The sequence below is a fragment of the Salvelinus fontinalis genome, chromosome 36, assembly GCF_029448725.1.
Source record: "Salvelinus fontinalis isolate EN_2023a chromosome 36, ASM2944872v1, whole genome shotgun sequence".
In the NCBI taxonomy this organism is placed as follows: domain Eukaryota; kingdom Metazoa; phylum Chordata; class Actinopteri; order Salmoniformes; family Salmonidae; genus Salvelinus; species Salvelinus fontinalis.
The window spans coordinates 31302904-31320403 of NC_074700.1; the positions used below are offsets into that span (position 1 = coordinate 31302904).

At 45.9% G+C, this 17500-nt stretch overlaps 1 protein-coding gene across 1 annotated transcript in view; it reads right to left on the reverse strand.

The window, feature by feature from the left end:
• Positions 1–3970: 3970 nt before the first annotated feature.
• dysf (dysferlin, limb girdle muscular dystrophy 2B (autosomal recessive)) overlaps positions 3971–17500 on the reverse strand; it is a 62182-nt gene continuing 48652 nt past the window's right edge. The window contains exons 15-24 of the mRNA XM_055901382.1: positions 16302–16370; positions 12811–12937; positions 10059–10091; positions 9589–9704; positions 7555–7668; positions 7067–7244; positions 6687–6811; positions 6230–6336; positions 5479–5674; positions 3971–3979 (exon numbers count right to left, since the gene is read on the reverse strand). Of these exons, the coding sequence (XP_055757357.1) occupies positions 3971–3979; positions 5479–5674; positions 6230–6336; positions 6687–6811; positions 7067–7244; positions 7555–7668; positions 9589–9704; positions 10059–10091; positions 12811–12937; positions 16302–16370 (1074 nt within the window). The remainder of the gene's footprint in view (positions 3980–5478; positions 5675–6229; positions 6337–6686; positions 6812–7066; positions 7245–7554; positions 7669–9588; positions 9705–10058; positions 10092–12810; positions 12938–16301; positions 16371–17500) is intronic.

Consider the following 17500-nt stretch of genomic DNA (forward strand, 5'->3'; position numbering starts at 1 on the left):
GGAGAGGCAGGAGAGAGCAGAGAGGAGAGAGGAGATACAGGAGAGAGGAGAGACAGGAGAGAGGAGAGGCAGGAGAGACAGGAGAGAAAGGAGAGAGGAGAGAGGAGAGAGGAGATACAGGAGAGAGGAGATACAGGAGAGAGGAGAGACAGGAGAGAGGAGAGACAGGAGAGACAGGAGAGAGGAGAGAGAGGAGAGAGGAGAAACAGGAGAGACAGGCGAGAGGAGAGAGGAGAGACAGGACAGACAGGCGAGAGGAGAGAGGAGAGACAGGAGAGAGGAGAGACAGGAGAGACAGGAGAGAGGAGAGAGGAGAGACAGGAGAGAGGAGATACAGGAGAGAGGAGATACAGGAGAGAGGAGAGACAGGAGAGAGGAGAGACAGGAGAGACAGGAGAGAGGAGAGAGAGGAGAGAGGAGAGACAGGAGAGACAGGAGAGAGGAGAGACAGGAGAGACAGGAGAGAGGAGAGAGGAGAGACAGGAGAGAGGAGAGACAGGAGAGACAGGAGAGAGGAGAGACAGGAGAGACAGGAGAGAGGAGAGAGGAGAGAGGAGAGACAGGAGAAAGGAGAGACAGGAGAGAGGAGAGACAGGAGAGAGGGGAGAAAGGAGAGACAGGAGAGAGGAGAGACAGGAGAGAGGAGAGACAGGAGAGAGGAGAGACAGGAGAGACAGGAGAGACAGGAGAGAGGAGAGACAGGAGCGAGGAGAGGTAGGAGAGACAGGAGAGAGGAGAGACAGGAGAGACAGGAGAGAGGAGAGACAGGAGAGACAGGAGAGACAGGAGAGACAGGAGAGACAGGAGAGAGGAGAGGCAGGAGAGACAGGAGAGAGGAGAGACAGGAGAGAGGAGAGAGGAGAGGCAGGAGAGACAGGAGAAAGGAGAGACAGGAGAGAGGAGAGAGGAGAGGCAGGAGAGACAGGAGAGAGGAGAGACAGGAGAGAGGAGAGACAGGAGAGACAGGAGAGAGGAGAGACAGGAGAGAGGAGAGACAGGAGAGACAGGAGAGAGGAGAGACAGGAGAGAGGAGAGACAGGAGAGAGGAGAGAGGAGAGACAGGAGAGACAGGAGAGACAGGAGAGACAGGAGAGAGGAGAGACAGGAGAGAGGAGAGACAGGAGAGAGGAGAGACAGGAGAGAGGAGAGACAGGAGAGAGGAGAGACAGGAGAGACAGGAGAGAGGAGAGGCAGGAGAGAGGAGAGTGAATTCATACTGCATGTCTTGTATGCCAGAGTAGTAGAACAGTATACATGGAGAGAGGTCAGACACCCTACCCACCTACCCACCCTACATACCCTACATACCCTACCCACCCTACATACCCTACCCACCCTACATACCCTACCCACCCTACCCACCCTACATACCCTACATACCCTACTCACCCTACATACCCTACCCACCCTACCCACCCTACATACCCTACCCACCCTACATACCCTACATACCCTACCCACCCTACATACCCTACACACCCTACCCACCCTACATACCCTACCCACCCTACATACCCTACACACCCTACCCACCTACCCACCCAACCCACCCTACCCACCTACCCACCCAACATACCCTACATACCGCTACCCACCCTACACACCCTACCCACCTACCCACCCTACCCACCCTACATACCCTACATACCCTACACACCCTACGCACCCTACACACCCTACCCACCTACCCACCCAACATGACCCTACCCACTCTACCCACCCACGTACACTCCCTACCCATCCTACCCACCCTACCCACCCTACATACCCTACCCACCCTACATACCCTACACACCCTACCCATCCTACCCACCCAACCCACCCTACCCACCTACCCACCCAACATACCCTACATACCCTACCCACCCTACACACCCTTCCCACCTACCCACCCTACCCACCCTACATACCCTACACACCCTACGCACCCTACACACCCGACCAACCTACCCACCCTACATACCCTACCCCACCCTACCCACCCTACATACTCTACCCACCCTACCCACTCTACCCACCCTACCCACCCTACACACCCTACCCACCCTACATACCCTACACACCCTACAAACCCTACACCCTACACACCTACCCACCCTACACACCCTACACACCCTACATACCCTACATACCCTACCCACCCTATATACCCTACCCACCCTACATACCCTACACCCTACACACCTACCCACCCTACACACCCTACCCACCCTACACACCCTACCCACCTACCAACCCTACATACCATACATACCCTACCCACCCTACATACCCTACATACCCTACACACCTTACCCACCCTACCCACCTACCCGCCCTACCCACCCTACACACCCTACCCACCCTACACACCCTATATACCCTACATACCCTACCCACCCTACATACCCTACATACCTACATACCCTACATACCCTACATACCCTACACACCCTACCCACCTACCCCACCCTACACACCCTACACACCCTACATACCCTACATACCTACCCACCTACCCACCCTACATACCCTACCCACCCTACCCACCCTACATACCTTACATACCCCTACACACCCTACACACCCTAACCCACCCTACACACCTACCCACCCTACACACCCTACACACCCTACCCACCCCACATACCATACATACCCTACCCACCCTACATACCCTACATACCCTACCCACCCTACACACCCTACACACCCTACCCACCCCACATACCATACATACCCTACCCACCCTACATACCCTACATACCCTACACACCCTACCCACCCCACATACCATACATACCCTACCCACCCTACATACCCTACCCACCCTACCCACCCTACATACCCTACAAACCCTACATACCCTACCCACCCTACATACCCTACACACCCTACACACCCTACCCACCCTACCCACCTACACACCCTACATACCCTACCCACCCTACATACCATACATACCCTACCCACCCTACATACCCTACATACCCTACCCACCCTACCCACCCTACCCACCCTACACACCCTACCCACCCTACATACCCTACACACCTACCCACCCTACACACTCTACCCACCTACCCAACCTAACCACCCTACACACACACCTACCCCCACCTACCCACCCTACCCACCCTACCCACCCTACCCACCTACCCACCCTACACACCCTACCCACCTATCCCACCCTACCCACCCACTACACACCCTACCCACCCACTACACACCCTACCCAACTACCCACCCCACATACCCTACACACCCTACCCACCTACCCACCCACTACACACCCTACCCACCCTACCCACCTACCCACCCAACATACTCTACCCACTCTACCCACCCACTACACACCCTACCCACCTACCCACCCTACATACCCTACCCACCCGACCCACCTAACCACCATACATACCCTACCCACCCTACATACCCTACCCACCCTACATACCCTACCCACCCTACATACCCTACATACCCTACCCACTCTACCCACCCACTACACACCCTACCCACCTACCCACCCCACATACCCTACCCACTCTTACCCACCCAACCCACCCACTACACAACCCTACCCACCTACCCACCCTACATACCCTACCCACCTACCCACCATACACACCCTACCCACCCTACCCACCCTACATACCCTACCCACCCTACATACCCTACCCACCCTACATACCATACCCACCCGACCCACCTACCCACCCTACATACCCCACCCACCCTACATACCCTACCCACCCTACATACCCTACCCACCCTACATACCCTACCCACCCTACCCACCCTACATACCCTACCCACCCTACCCACCCTACATACCCTACCCCACCCTAACATACCCTACCCACCCTACATACCCTACCCACCCTACATACCCTACATACCCTACCCACCCGACCCCACCTACCCACCATACATACCCTACCCACCCCTACCCACCCTACCCACCCTACATACCCTACCCACTCTACCCACCCTATCCACCCTACACACCCAATACACACCCTATCCACCCACTACATACCCTACCCACCCTACACACCCTACCCACCCTACCACCAACTACACACCCTACCCACCCACTACACACCCTACCCACCCTACACACCCTACCCACCCTACACACCCTACCCACCCTACACACCCTACCCACCCACTACACACTCTACCCACCCACTACACACCCTACCCACCCTACCCACCCTACACACCCTACCCCACCCACTACACACCCTACCCACCCACTACACACCCTACCCACCCTACACACCCTACCCACCCACTACACACCCACTACACACCCACTACACAACCTACCCACCCTACACACCCTACCCCACCCTACCCACCCTACACACCCTACCCACCCTACCCACCCACTACACACCCTACCCACCCTACCCACCCCTACCCACCCACTACACACCCTACCCACCCTACACACCCACACTACACACCCTACCCACCCTACCCACCCTACACACCAACTACACACCTTACCCACCCTACCCCACCCTACCCACCCACTACACACCCTACCCACCCTACCCACCCACTACACACCCTACCCACCCCTACACACCCCCTACCCATCCTACCCACCCACTACACACCCTACCCACCCTACCCACCCTACCCACCCTACCCACCCACTACACACCCTACCCACCCACCCTACACACCCACTACACACCCTACATACCCTACACACCCACTCCACACCCTACCCACCCTACCCACCCACTACACACCCTACCCACCCACTACATACCCTACCCACCCTACATACCCTACCCACCCTACATACCCTACATACCCTACCCCACTCTACCCACCCACTACACACCCTACCCACCTACCCACCCCCCATACCCTACCCACTCTTACCACCCCAACCCACCCACTACACACCCTACCCCACCTACCCACCCTACATTACCCTACCCACCCGACCCACCTACCCACCATACATACCCCTACCCACCCGACCCCCCTACCCACCCATTCTGCCCACGCTACCCAACCTACCCACCCTACCCACCCACACCTACCCACGCTATCCACCCACTACACATCCTACCCACCCTACCCTACCCACTACCCACCCTAACCACCCTACCCGTCCACCCTACCCACCCACCACACACCTACCCTACCCACCCTACCCACCTACACCCCCTACCCAACCTACCCACCCTACCCACTCCACTGCCCACGCTATACACCCACTACACATCCTACCCACCCTACCCATCCTACCCACGCTATCCACCCACTACACACCCTACCCACCCCTACCCACGCTATGCACCCTACCCACCCACTACCCACGCTACCCAACCTACCCACCCACTACACTCCCTACCCATCCTACCCATCCTACCCACGCTATCCACCCTAACCACCCTACCCATCCACCCTATCCACCCACCACACACACACTACCCACCCTATCCACCCTACCCACACTACACACCCACTAACCTCCTCAGCCATGGTGTGTAGTCTGAGTGCCCAGTCCTCAGCTTGGTCCAGTACTGTAGACAGGTCAGTAGCTGGTCCATGTTTCAGAGCTGTGGCAGCCTCCTCTATCTGCTGTAGGTTATTCCGTCTCAGGTGTCTGAGAGCACGGTCTAACTGAGTTCCACAAGACCAGTCGTCTAACGATGGGAGCTCCACCCTAGTGGGAAGAGATCATAGAGACAGAGAAAAAGGTTGAGATTAGAGACACGGAGAGAAAGTGGTTGAGATTAGAGATTAGAGAGATGGAGAGAAAGTGGTTGAGATTAGAGATTAGAGAGACGGGGAGAAAGAGGTTGAGATTAGAGATTAGAGAGACAGAAAGAAATTGAGATTAGAGATTAGAGAGATGGAGAGAAAGTGGTTGAGATTAGAGATTAGAGAGACGGAGAGAAAGTGGTTGAGATTAGAGATTAGAGAGACAGAAAGAAATTGAGATTAGAGATTAGAGAGACAGAGAGAAAGTGGTTGAGATTGGAGATTAGAGAGACAGAAAGAAATTGAGATTAGAGATTAGAGAGACAGAAAGAAATTGAGATTAGAGATTAGAGAGACAGAAAGAAATTGAGATTAGAGAGACAGAGAGAAAGTGGAAAGAGGGAAAGAGCCTTGGGCGTTCATATTGACTATTAAAATTCCAACACATAGAAAATGGTATATAAGCGATGAATTGGCTAACATATATGAGTCGCATTTGAAACAGCCAATGGCCTACCTGCAATCAGCGATGACCTGATCCAATAGGTTGACCACTTTTAGCTCAACCTCCTCCAGGTCACTTCCTGACTTCAGCTCCAACTGGACTTCCTTTAGGTTAGATTCCTATAGAGAGAGAGAGGGGTTACACACACACACACACACACACACACACAAACCTACACACACACGGGCACACACACACACACACACACACACACACACACACACACACACACACACACACACACACACCTACAGCGTACTCACACACACACACACACACACACACACATCTTACTCACACACAAACACACACACATACACACACCTACAGACACACACACACATCCACACACACACACGGGCACACACACACACACACACACACACACACACACACACACACACACACACACACACACACGGGCACACACACACACACACACACACACACCCACCCACAGCGTACTCACCAGTCGGTCGACCATAGCCAGTATCATGTTGAGTGCTTCTATTCGTGGTCTGACATCCTCCCACTCTGAAGACAGGACGACCACTGGTTTCACGTTCCCCCACGGCAGGTAGTAGTAGTGGCAACCTGAGAGATACACGCAGTCTGTTAACACGTGTTTGACAAGGCTCACAACATTCCATGTCTTCTGTCAAATTATAAACCATATTGTCTTTCATTTAGTGAAACATTTTACTGGCCACATTATTTAGCGTATATAAATTCACCTGTTTTTAATCATTTGCAGTTGTCAAAAGAGTAGACTCACAATCAAGTGGTTTACAATTGTAGAATTGTATCTGTACTAACTAGTTCTGTCCACCAGATGGCGCTGTGACTCACCGTCGAACACAGCTCTGCTGAACTGCGTGGTTGAGGCCAGAGGAAGACAGGTATAGTCAAACTTGTTGCCGTAGTTACCGATGCTGACCTCAAACTGTATCGCGTCGTCAACGTCCTGGAGGAGCGTGGCGGAGTAGAACGACGCGAAGAGAGAATACTTTCTCTTACGCATGAATTTCTGGGAGAGGAGGGGAGAGAGGGGGAGAGGAGAGAGGGGAAGAGGAGAGGAGGGATAGGGAGAGGAGAGAGGGGAAGAGGAGAGGAGGGATAGGGAGAGGAGAGGAGAGGAGAGGAGAGGAGAGGAGAGGAGAGGAGAGGAGAGGAGAGGAGAGGAGAGGAGAGGAGAGGAGAGGAGAGGAGAGGAGAGGAGAGGAGAGGCAATGGTCTGTCAAAGTCGTTCTTCTGATGAGTCTGATTAAGTATAGTAGTAGCCTCTAATCTCTGACTTAACGTTGACCCCTGAACCCTCTAACCTTCCCCCCTCTCACCTGTACCACCAATAGGTCATCGTTGGGTATGTCTTCTACACTCGCCTGCACCGTGTCCACCAGCTTGGTACTGAGCTCCATCAGAACACGACCACGATACGCTACTCCCTCACCCTGGAGGAGAGAGAGAGAGAGAGGGAGAGATGGAGGGAGAGGGAGAGATGGAGGGAGAGAGAGAGATAGAGAGAGGGAGAGGGATGGAGAGATGGAGGGAGAGAGATTGAGAGAGGGAGAGATGGAGGGAGAAAGATAGAGAGAGGGAGAGAGATAGAGAGAGGGAGAAATGGAGGGAGAGAGATAGAGGGAGAGAGATAGAGAGAGGGAGAGATGGAGGGAGAGAGATGGAGGGAGGGAGATAGAGAGAGGGAGAGATGGAGAGAGAGATAGAGAGAGGGAGAGATGGAGAGAGAGATAGAGAGAGGGAGAGATGGAGGGAGAGATGGAGGGAGAGATGGAGGGAGAGAGATAGAGAGAGGGAGAGATGGAGAGAGAGAGATAGAGAGAGATGGAGGGAGAGATGGAGAGAAAGAGAGAGTGGGTTGAGAGAGATTCACAAACCTTCCATAACAAAGCCATCACCTACAGAGAGATGAACCTGGAGAAGAGTCCCCTAAGCAAGCTGGTCCTAGGGCTCTGTTCACAAACACAAACACACCCCACAGAGCCCCAGGACAACAGCACAATTAGACCCAACCAAATATTCAGAAAACAAAAAGATAATTACTTGACAAATTAGAAAGAATTAACAAAAAAACAGAGCAAACTAGAATGCTATTTGGCCCTAAACAGAGAGTACACAGTGGCAGAATACCTGACCACTGTGACTGACCCAAACTTAAGGAAAGCTTTGACTATGTACAGACTCAGTGAGCATAGCCTTGCTATTGAGAAAGGCCGCCGTAGGCAGACCTGGCTCTCAAGAGAAGACAGGCTGTGCACACTGCCCACAAAATGAGGTGGAAACTGAGCTGCACTTCCTAACCTCCTGCCAAATGTATGACCATATTAGAGACACATATTTCCCTCAGATTACACAGATCCACAAAGAATTGGAAAACAAATCCAATTTTGATAAACTCCCCTATCTACTGGGTGAAATACCACAGTGACATCACAGCAGCAAGATTTGTGACCTGTTGCCACAAGAAAAGGTCAACCAGTGAAGAACAAACACCATTGTAAATACAACCCATATTCATGTTTGTTTAACCATTTGTACATCATTACAACACTGTATATACTGTATATATATATACACATAAATTGACATTTGTAATGCCTTTATTCTTTTGGAACTTCTGTGAGTGTAATATTTACTGTTAAGTTTAATTGTTTATTTAACATTTATTTATTATCTACTTCACTTGCTTTGGCAATGTTAACATATAATTTCCATGTTAATAAAGCTCCTTGAATTGAATTGAAATTGAAAGGGAAAGATAAAGGGAGAGAGAAAGAGAGAGAGAGAGAGAGCCAGAGAGAGAGAGAGACACAGAGAGAGAGAGAGAGAGAGAGAGAGAGAGAGAGAGAGAGAGAGAGAGAGAGAGAGAGAGAGAGAGAGAGAGAGAGAGAGAGAGAGAGAGAGAAAGAGAGAGAGAGAGGGAGAGAGAGAGAAGAGAGAGAGAGAGAGAGAGAGAGAGAGAGAAGAGAGAGAGAGAGAGAGAAAGAGGAGAGAGAGAGAGAGAGAGAGAGAGAGAGAGGAGAGAGAGAGAGAGAGAGGAGAGAGAAAAGAGAGAGAGGGAGAGAGAGAGAAAGAGAGAGAGAGAGAGAGAGAGAGAGAGAGAGAGAGAGAGAGAGAGAGAGGGAGACAGAGACAGAGAGACAGAGAGGATGCTATTCAATAGCTCCCTCCCTCTGCTTCCTCTCTTGCGCTGATGTTAAAAGAAGGTAGACAAGTGAAAACAATAGATTGTTCATCAAACTTCTCACAGATGTATCGCTGTTGCTGTTTGCTCGAGGCCCTGGGGTCAGCAGGGATTACCTTAATGAATCAATCAACCAACCAATCAACCCATCAACCAATCAATCAATTACCTTGCCCAAGTTGAGAGCCTCGTGGGGGTCGTTGAAGGCGGTGAACTCCCTGAGGCTTCCGTACAGGTTGACGTAGCAGGGGCCAAAGGTCGGCAGGAAACCCAGACTGTCATCCACTATACACAGACACAACATGGAGGGGATGATTTAGTTAAACCCCTTACAATACAGGTTGGGATCAATTACAGGAAACTGTCATCCACTACAGACACAAAATGGAGGGATGTTATAGTTTAACCACTAACAGGTTGGGATCAATTAAAGGAAACTGTCATCCACTACAGACACAACATGGAGGGGATGTTATAGTTTAACCACTAACAGGTTGTGATCAATAGAAAGACAACACAACTTGACAGTCATATGAAAACAGAGTGGACATGGAAGACCCTTGGCTAGTTCATTAACATGCTGGATCTATGGTGTCGGTTGATCAAACACGGAAACAGAAAATAAGATACAAGACGTACTGAAACTTTGGAGGTTCCTTGGGATCAATTCATCTGAATGCAGAGGGAGATGATAGGAGGCATTAGAGACAGAGACAGAACGAGTTCAGGAAAGGATCCTGAAGGAAGTCCTACCAGCACACTACCATACAGGAAGACCTGAAGGAAGTCCTACCAGCACACACTACCATACAGGAAGACCTGAAGGAAGTCCTACCAACACACACTACCATACAGGAAGACCTGAAGGAAGTCCTACCAGCACACTACCATACAGGAAGACCTGAAGGAAGTCCTACCAGCACACACTACCATACAGGAAGACCTGGAGGAAGTCCTACCAGCACACTACCATACAGGAAGACCTGGAGGAAGTCCTACCAGCACACTACCATACAGGAAGACCTGGAGGAAGTCCTACCAGCACACTACCATACAGGAAGACCTGGAGGAAGTCCTACCAGCACACTACCATACAGGAAGACCTGAAGGAAGTCCTACCAGCACACTACCATACAGGAAGACCTGAAGGAAGTCCTACCAACACACTACCATACAGGAAGACCTGAAGGAAGTCCTACCAGCACACACTACCATACAGGAAGACCTGCAGGAAGTTCTACCAACACACACTACCATACAGGAAGACCTGAAGGAAGTCCTACCAACACACTACCATACAGGAAGACCTGAAGGAAGTCCTACCAGCACACACTACCATACAGGAAGACCTGAAGGAAGTCCTACCAACACACTACCATACAGGAAGACCTGAAGGAAGTCCTACCAGCACACACTACCATACAGGAAGACCTGGAGGAAGTTCTACCAACACAATGCTCATTGTGGCTCAACCATCTAGACAAAGGAAAATTAAAACCAACCCATGCATCACACCAAGGATAATATCAATCAACTCTGGGTATTGGTAGCTGATATCAGTATAGATCAACTATCAGTATTGGTAGCTGAAATCAATATTATATTAATCAATACTGTGGGTATTAATAGCCGATATGAATATTAATCAATACAGTGGGTATTAATAGCCGATATCAATACTGTGGGTATTGGTAGCTGAAATCAATATTATATTAATCAATACTGTGTGTATTAATAGCCAATATGAATATTAATCAATACTGTGGGTATTAATAGCCGATATCAATACTGTGGGTATTAATAGCCAATATCAATATTAATCAATACTGTGGGTATTAATAGCTAATATCAATATTAATCAATACTGTGGGTATTAATAGCTGATATCAATATTAACCAATACTGTGGGTATTAATAGCTGATGTCAATATTAATCAATACTATGGGTATTAATAGCTGATGTCAATATTATATTAATCAATACTGTGGGTATTAATAGCTGAGATCAATTTTATATTAATCACTACTGTGGGTATTAATAGCTGATATCAATATTATACTAATCAATACTGTGGGTATTAATAGCTGAGATCAATACTATATTAATCAATACTGTGGGTATTAATAGCTGATGTCAATATTAATCAACACTTTGGGTATTAATAGCCGATATCAATATTAATCAATACTGTGGGTATTAATAGCTGATATCAATATTAATCAATACTGTGGGTATTGGTAGCTGATATTAATATTAATCAATACTGTGGGTATTGGTAGCTGATATCAATATTAATCAATACTGTGGGTATTGGTAGCTGATATTAATATTAATCAATACTGTGGGTATTGGTAGCTGATATTAATATTAATCAATACTGTGGGTATTGGTAGCTGATATTAATATTAATCAATACTGTGGGTATTGGTAGCTGATATTAATATTAATCAATACTGTGGGTATTGGTAGCTGATATTAATACTAATCAATACTGTGGGTATTGGTAGCTGATATTAATATTAATCAATACTGTGGGTATTGGTAGCTGATATTAATATTAATCAATACTGTGGGTATTGGTAGCTGATATTAATATTAATCAATACTGTGGGTATTGGTAGCTGATATTAATATTAATCAATACTGTGGGTATTGGTAGCTGATATTAATATTAATCAATACTGTGGGTATTGGTAGCTGATATTAATATTAATCAATACTGTGGGTATTGGTAGCTGATATTAATATTAATCAATACTGTGGGTATTGGTAGCTGATATTAATATTAATCAATACTGTGGGTATTGGTAGCTGATATTAATATTAATCAATACTGTGGGTATTGGTAGCTGATATTAATATTAATCAATACTGTGGGTATTGGTAGCTGATATTAATATTTATCAATACTGTGGGTATTGGTAGCTGATATTAATATTAATCAATACTGTGGGTATTGGTAGCTGATATTAATATTAATCAATACTGTGGGTATTGGTAGCTGATATTAATATTAATCAATACTGTGGGTATTGGTAGCTGATATTAATATTAATCAATACTGTGGGTATTGGTAGCTGAGGTGAATCATCGCAAGTGTCAGTATGAAACAGAAAATGAAACAATGGTAGTTCACAGCCCTTCCATGCTACTGCAGTGTTTTGCTACAACAGCCACAACCAAAACCAGTCCAACAAGTGATCAAAGCCAGTCCAGACCAGTCCAACAAGTGATCAAAACCAGTCCAGACCAGTGCTCCAGTGGAAAAACCAGTGCAAACCAGTAAACACCAATTTTCAAAACCAGTCAGATAAGACTAGTGCAGACCAGTGTCACAAACCACTCAAACCCGTCCAGATCAGTCCAAACCAGTCCAGATCAGTGTCTCACCCTCTATCGCTCCTCCCGGGGCAGAGATCTTAGACATGCAGAGATGGGCGGTCCCAATGACATCATTGTGGCTGGCTCGGTCCCAGTCCAGGACACGAACCCTCATCTTCTCACACATGGAGGGGAACTGGGAGAAGAAGAGGAAAGGGTTAACCCCTTGATGTTCTTGTTGGCTAGCACTTCAATAGCAATAATAAATAGATATGTAGACAACGGACAGCCTTGTTTTACTCCTCTTAAATTGTTTGAAGTAATTTGTCATATATTATCTCCAATATATTGTCCATGGGAGAGAAAAAAAACGTCTGATCAGGATGAACAATATCTGGTAAAAACCTTTTTAATTCTATGTGCTATGCATTTTGACAGGATTTTCTCATCACGAGATTGAAGTGTTAGAGGCCTCCAGTTTTTTATGGACTGGATCTTTATACTTACAACCTGGGTGCTGTTTTACCTTATTGAGTCGCTGAAAGTCTACTGTTTGTATAAGAGTAATTAAAACATGGTAATAATTGATCTTTGAGAGCATCAAAAAAGGTCTGATATCCCTCTACTGGTATACCATCAAGCCCCTGGTGTTTTACCATCAAGCCCCTGGTGTTTTACCATCAAGCCCCTGGTGTTTTACCATCAAGCCCTGGTGTTTTACCATCAAGCCCTGGTGTTTTACCATCAAGCCCCTGGTGTTTTACCATCAAGCCCCTGGTGTTTTACCATCAAGCCCCTGGTGTTTTACCATCAAGCCCTGGTGTTTTTCCATCAAGCCCCTGGTGTTTTACCATCAAGCCCCTGGTGTTTTACCATCAAGCCCTGGTGTTTTTCCATCAAGCCCTGGTGTTTTACCATCAAGCCCTGGTGTTTTACCATCAAGCCCTGGTGTTTTACCATCAAGCCCTGGTGTTTTTCTATCAAGCCCTGGTGTTTTACCATCAAGCCCTGGTGTTTTTCTATCAAGCCCTGGTGTTTTACCATCAAGCCCTGGTGTTTTACCATCAAGCCCTGGTGTTTTACCATCAAGCCCTGGTGTTTTTCTATCAAGCCCTGGTGTTTTACCGTCAAGCCCTGGTGTTTTTCTATCAAGCCCTGGTGTTTTACCATCAAGCCCTGGTGTTTTACCATCAAGCCCCTGGTGTTTTACCATCAAGCCCTGGTGTTTTACCATCAAGCCCCTGGTGTTTTACCATCAAGCTCTGGTGTTTTTCCATCAAGCCCTGGTGTTTTACCATCAAGCCATGGTGTTTTTCCAGACTGAAAAGATTTTATTGCCTCAAAAAGTTCCTCCTCTATAAGTTGGCCTTCACACAGGTCTTTTCTGTACATTTGTTAATTTTACATTATTGTTATTATAATTATTAGGAAATAAAGCTTTACAGTTAACATTCAATGGAAATGGAGGAGACTGAATTTTTTTTTTTAAATAAGTTAAAATATTTTGCTTCCGCTTTCAAAAATATAATTTGGTGAATCATGGATCACTCCATCATTTGTAACGAGTTTCTGTAAATTCTTTTTGGTAGAATTTCTATGTTGAATATTTAAGAAATATTTTGTGCATTTTTCACAATTTTTCATCCAATTCACTTTATTTTTGTAATACATTACACTTGAATAAGTACCTCCATTTCTTTTGTTTTTCATCTAAAATATTTTGTGGCTCTTTTACAGTTTCCATCAGCACCTACCTGCACTGTTATTTTCTTTATTAGTCTCTTTTGATCTAAATTGCTTTTGTGTTAATGATGAGAACTGTATTAATAAATGGCATCTAAAGGGGCATTTAATAGTGTCCCATCCAATAAGTGGATCTGCTGTACCTATGTTGTACACAAACAAGTTAATTATGAATTATTGTGTCTTTGTTAAGAACAAATTGTCATCCAATAGGCTTTGATTAAATTTCCAATATCCCCGTCCACGTGGAAATTCAGTAAGAGTTATATGGAGGCCAATTAGATGGTGGTCTGATCGTATTCGGTCTCCTATTAATACTTTTTAAACTGTTGATGCCAGAACGAGACCAGGAAGTAATCAAGATGGTTGATTAAGTCTCCTCCATGTATATCTCACTAGGTCAGGGTTTTTCAGCCTCCATATATCCACTAGTTCTAATGCATCCATGATCTTCGTGATCTCCTCTAAGTGTTTGATGGTGATAGTTTGTAGAGTGATTTCCTTTACGATCCATTTGAGGTACTTAAAACCGTATTATAATCTCCCACCATAATGATAGATTATTTAATTACTTGTGAGCTCAATAGATTATTATATATTTTTTTTTAAGAAGTGTGGATCATCATTATTTATCCCATACATCGATAAATTATCCAGATCTGTTTTTGGTCCAATGGCATATTTAAAAGGATCCATCTTCCTTGAGGATCTGTTTAGACAACAGCATCAAAATGGTTGTTCATTAATATAAACCACCCCTTTTGAGTTTCTTTGCCAATGACAAAAATACATTTCTCTCTCCCAGTCCCTTTTGCACGCAACCTCATCTATATTAGTAGAATGAGTTTCCTGTAAACAATAGATAGAATAGATGTATATTATATAAAAGTAGTATTAATACTAGATATATATATAATAGTAGCATTACTACTATATATAATAGTAGTATTACTACTATATATATATTATATAATAGTAGTATTAATAATATGCATTAAATAATAGTGGTATTAAGACTAGATAAATATTATATAATAGCAGTATCAATACTAGATATATAGTATATCATAGTAGTATTAATACTAGATATATATTACACACTATTAGTATTAGTACTAGATATATAGTTCTAATAGTACTGTTAATACTAGATATATATTACATGCGATCTGTATTAATACTGGATATATATTATTGTGGAAGGACCACCAGAGGGCAGGCTGGGCTCACGGATGGTAGCCCAACAAGGCATGGGAGACAAGTGAACCAGAGGCAATTAAGCACAGCTGACACTACTAATGAGATATTCTCCTTCCCCTATAAGAGAGAGTATGGAACCAGCAAGGAGGGGGAACGATCTCTGGAAGATGGCCACCGAGACAGAGGAGCTATCTAGGAAGAACCATTAAGACGGTGACAATGTCGTGACTTTTTGTTGTAATTTAAAGACAATCGTATTGTGTTCCTGTTTTGCTCTGGAGAAGAAGATATATGTTTTGTTCCTTTGGAGAGTTTCATTAATTCTGTTGGAGTGTTTGTGTTGTCCAAATGCCCTCAATATAGAACTTTGTTCAATCAAGAAAACCTACTCCTGACTCGTTTGTTCCACCTTCCCGCTTTAGAGTGACGCCCAATTACTTGGTCCGCTCACATTATATAATAGTAGCATTAATACTTGATATATATTACACAATAGTAGTATTAATACAATGTATGTATATTATATAACAGTAGTATTCATACTAGATATATATTATATAGCAGTAGTATTAATACTAGATATTATATTATATACTATATAATACTCAGTGTCTTACCCGTATGGGCATGGCCAGGCTTTGATTCCACTGAGGGTTGGCATTCTTCTCCATGATCTTACTGCACATCTGTAAGGGTGGAAGGAAAACATGGAAATGTGAAAATGAGTGTAGTGTAGTGTCTGTGTAGTGTAGTGTCTGTGTAGTGTAGTGTCTGTGTAGTGTAGTGTCTGTGTAGTGTGGTGGCTGTGTAGTGTAGTGTCTGTGTAGTGTAGTGTCTGTGTAGTGTGGTGTCTGTGTAGTGTGGTGGCTGTGTAGTGTAGTGTCTGTGTAGTGTAGTGTGGTGCCTGTGTAGTGTAGTGTCTGTGTAGTGTGGTGTCTGTGTAGTGTGGTGGCTGTGTAGTGTAGTGCCTGTGTAGTGTGGTGTCTGTGTAGTGTAGTGTCTGTGTAGTGTAGTGTCTGTGTAGTTTAGTGTCTGTGTAGTGTAGTGTCTGTGTAGTTTAGTTTAGTGTCTGTGTAGTGTAGTGTCTGTGTCTGTGTAGTGTAGTGTCTGTGTAGTTTAGTGTAGTGTCTGTGTAGTTTAGTGTCTGTGTAGTTTAGTGTCTGTGTAGTATAGTGCCTGTGTAGTGTCTGTGTAGTGTCTGTGTCTGTGTAGTTTAGTGTCTGTGTAGTTCAGTGTCTGTGTAGTGTAGTGTGTGTAGTGTAGTGTCTGTGTAGTGTAGTGTCTGTGTAGTGTCTGTGTAGTTTAGTGTCTCTGTAGTGTAGTGTCTGTGTAGTGTCTGTGTAGTGTAGTGTCTGTGTAGTGTAGTGTCTGTGTAGTGTAGTGTCTGTGTAGTTTAGTGTCTGTGTAGTTTAGTGTCTGTGTAGTATAGTGCCTGTGTAGTGTAGTGTCTGTGTAGTGTCTGTGTAGTTTAGTGTCTCTGTAGTGTAGTGTCTGTGTAGTGTAGTGTCTCTGTAGTGTAGTGTCTGTGTAGTGTAGTGTCTGTGTAGTTTAGTGTCTGTGTAGTTTAGTGTCTGTGTAGTTTAGTGTCTGTTTAGTTAGTTTAGTTTAGTGTCTGTGTAGTGTAGTGTCTGTGTAGTGTAGTGTCTGTGTAGTGTAGTGTAGTGTCTGTGTAGTGTAGTGTCTGTGTAGTTTAGTGTCTGTGTAGTGTAGTGTAGTGTCTGTGTAGTGTAGTGTCTGTGTAGTGTAGTGTAGTGTCTGTGTAGTTTAGTGTCTGTGTAGTGAAGTGTCTCTGTAGTGTAGTGTCTGTGTAGTGTAG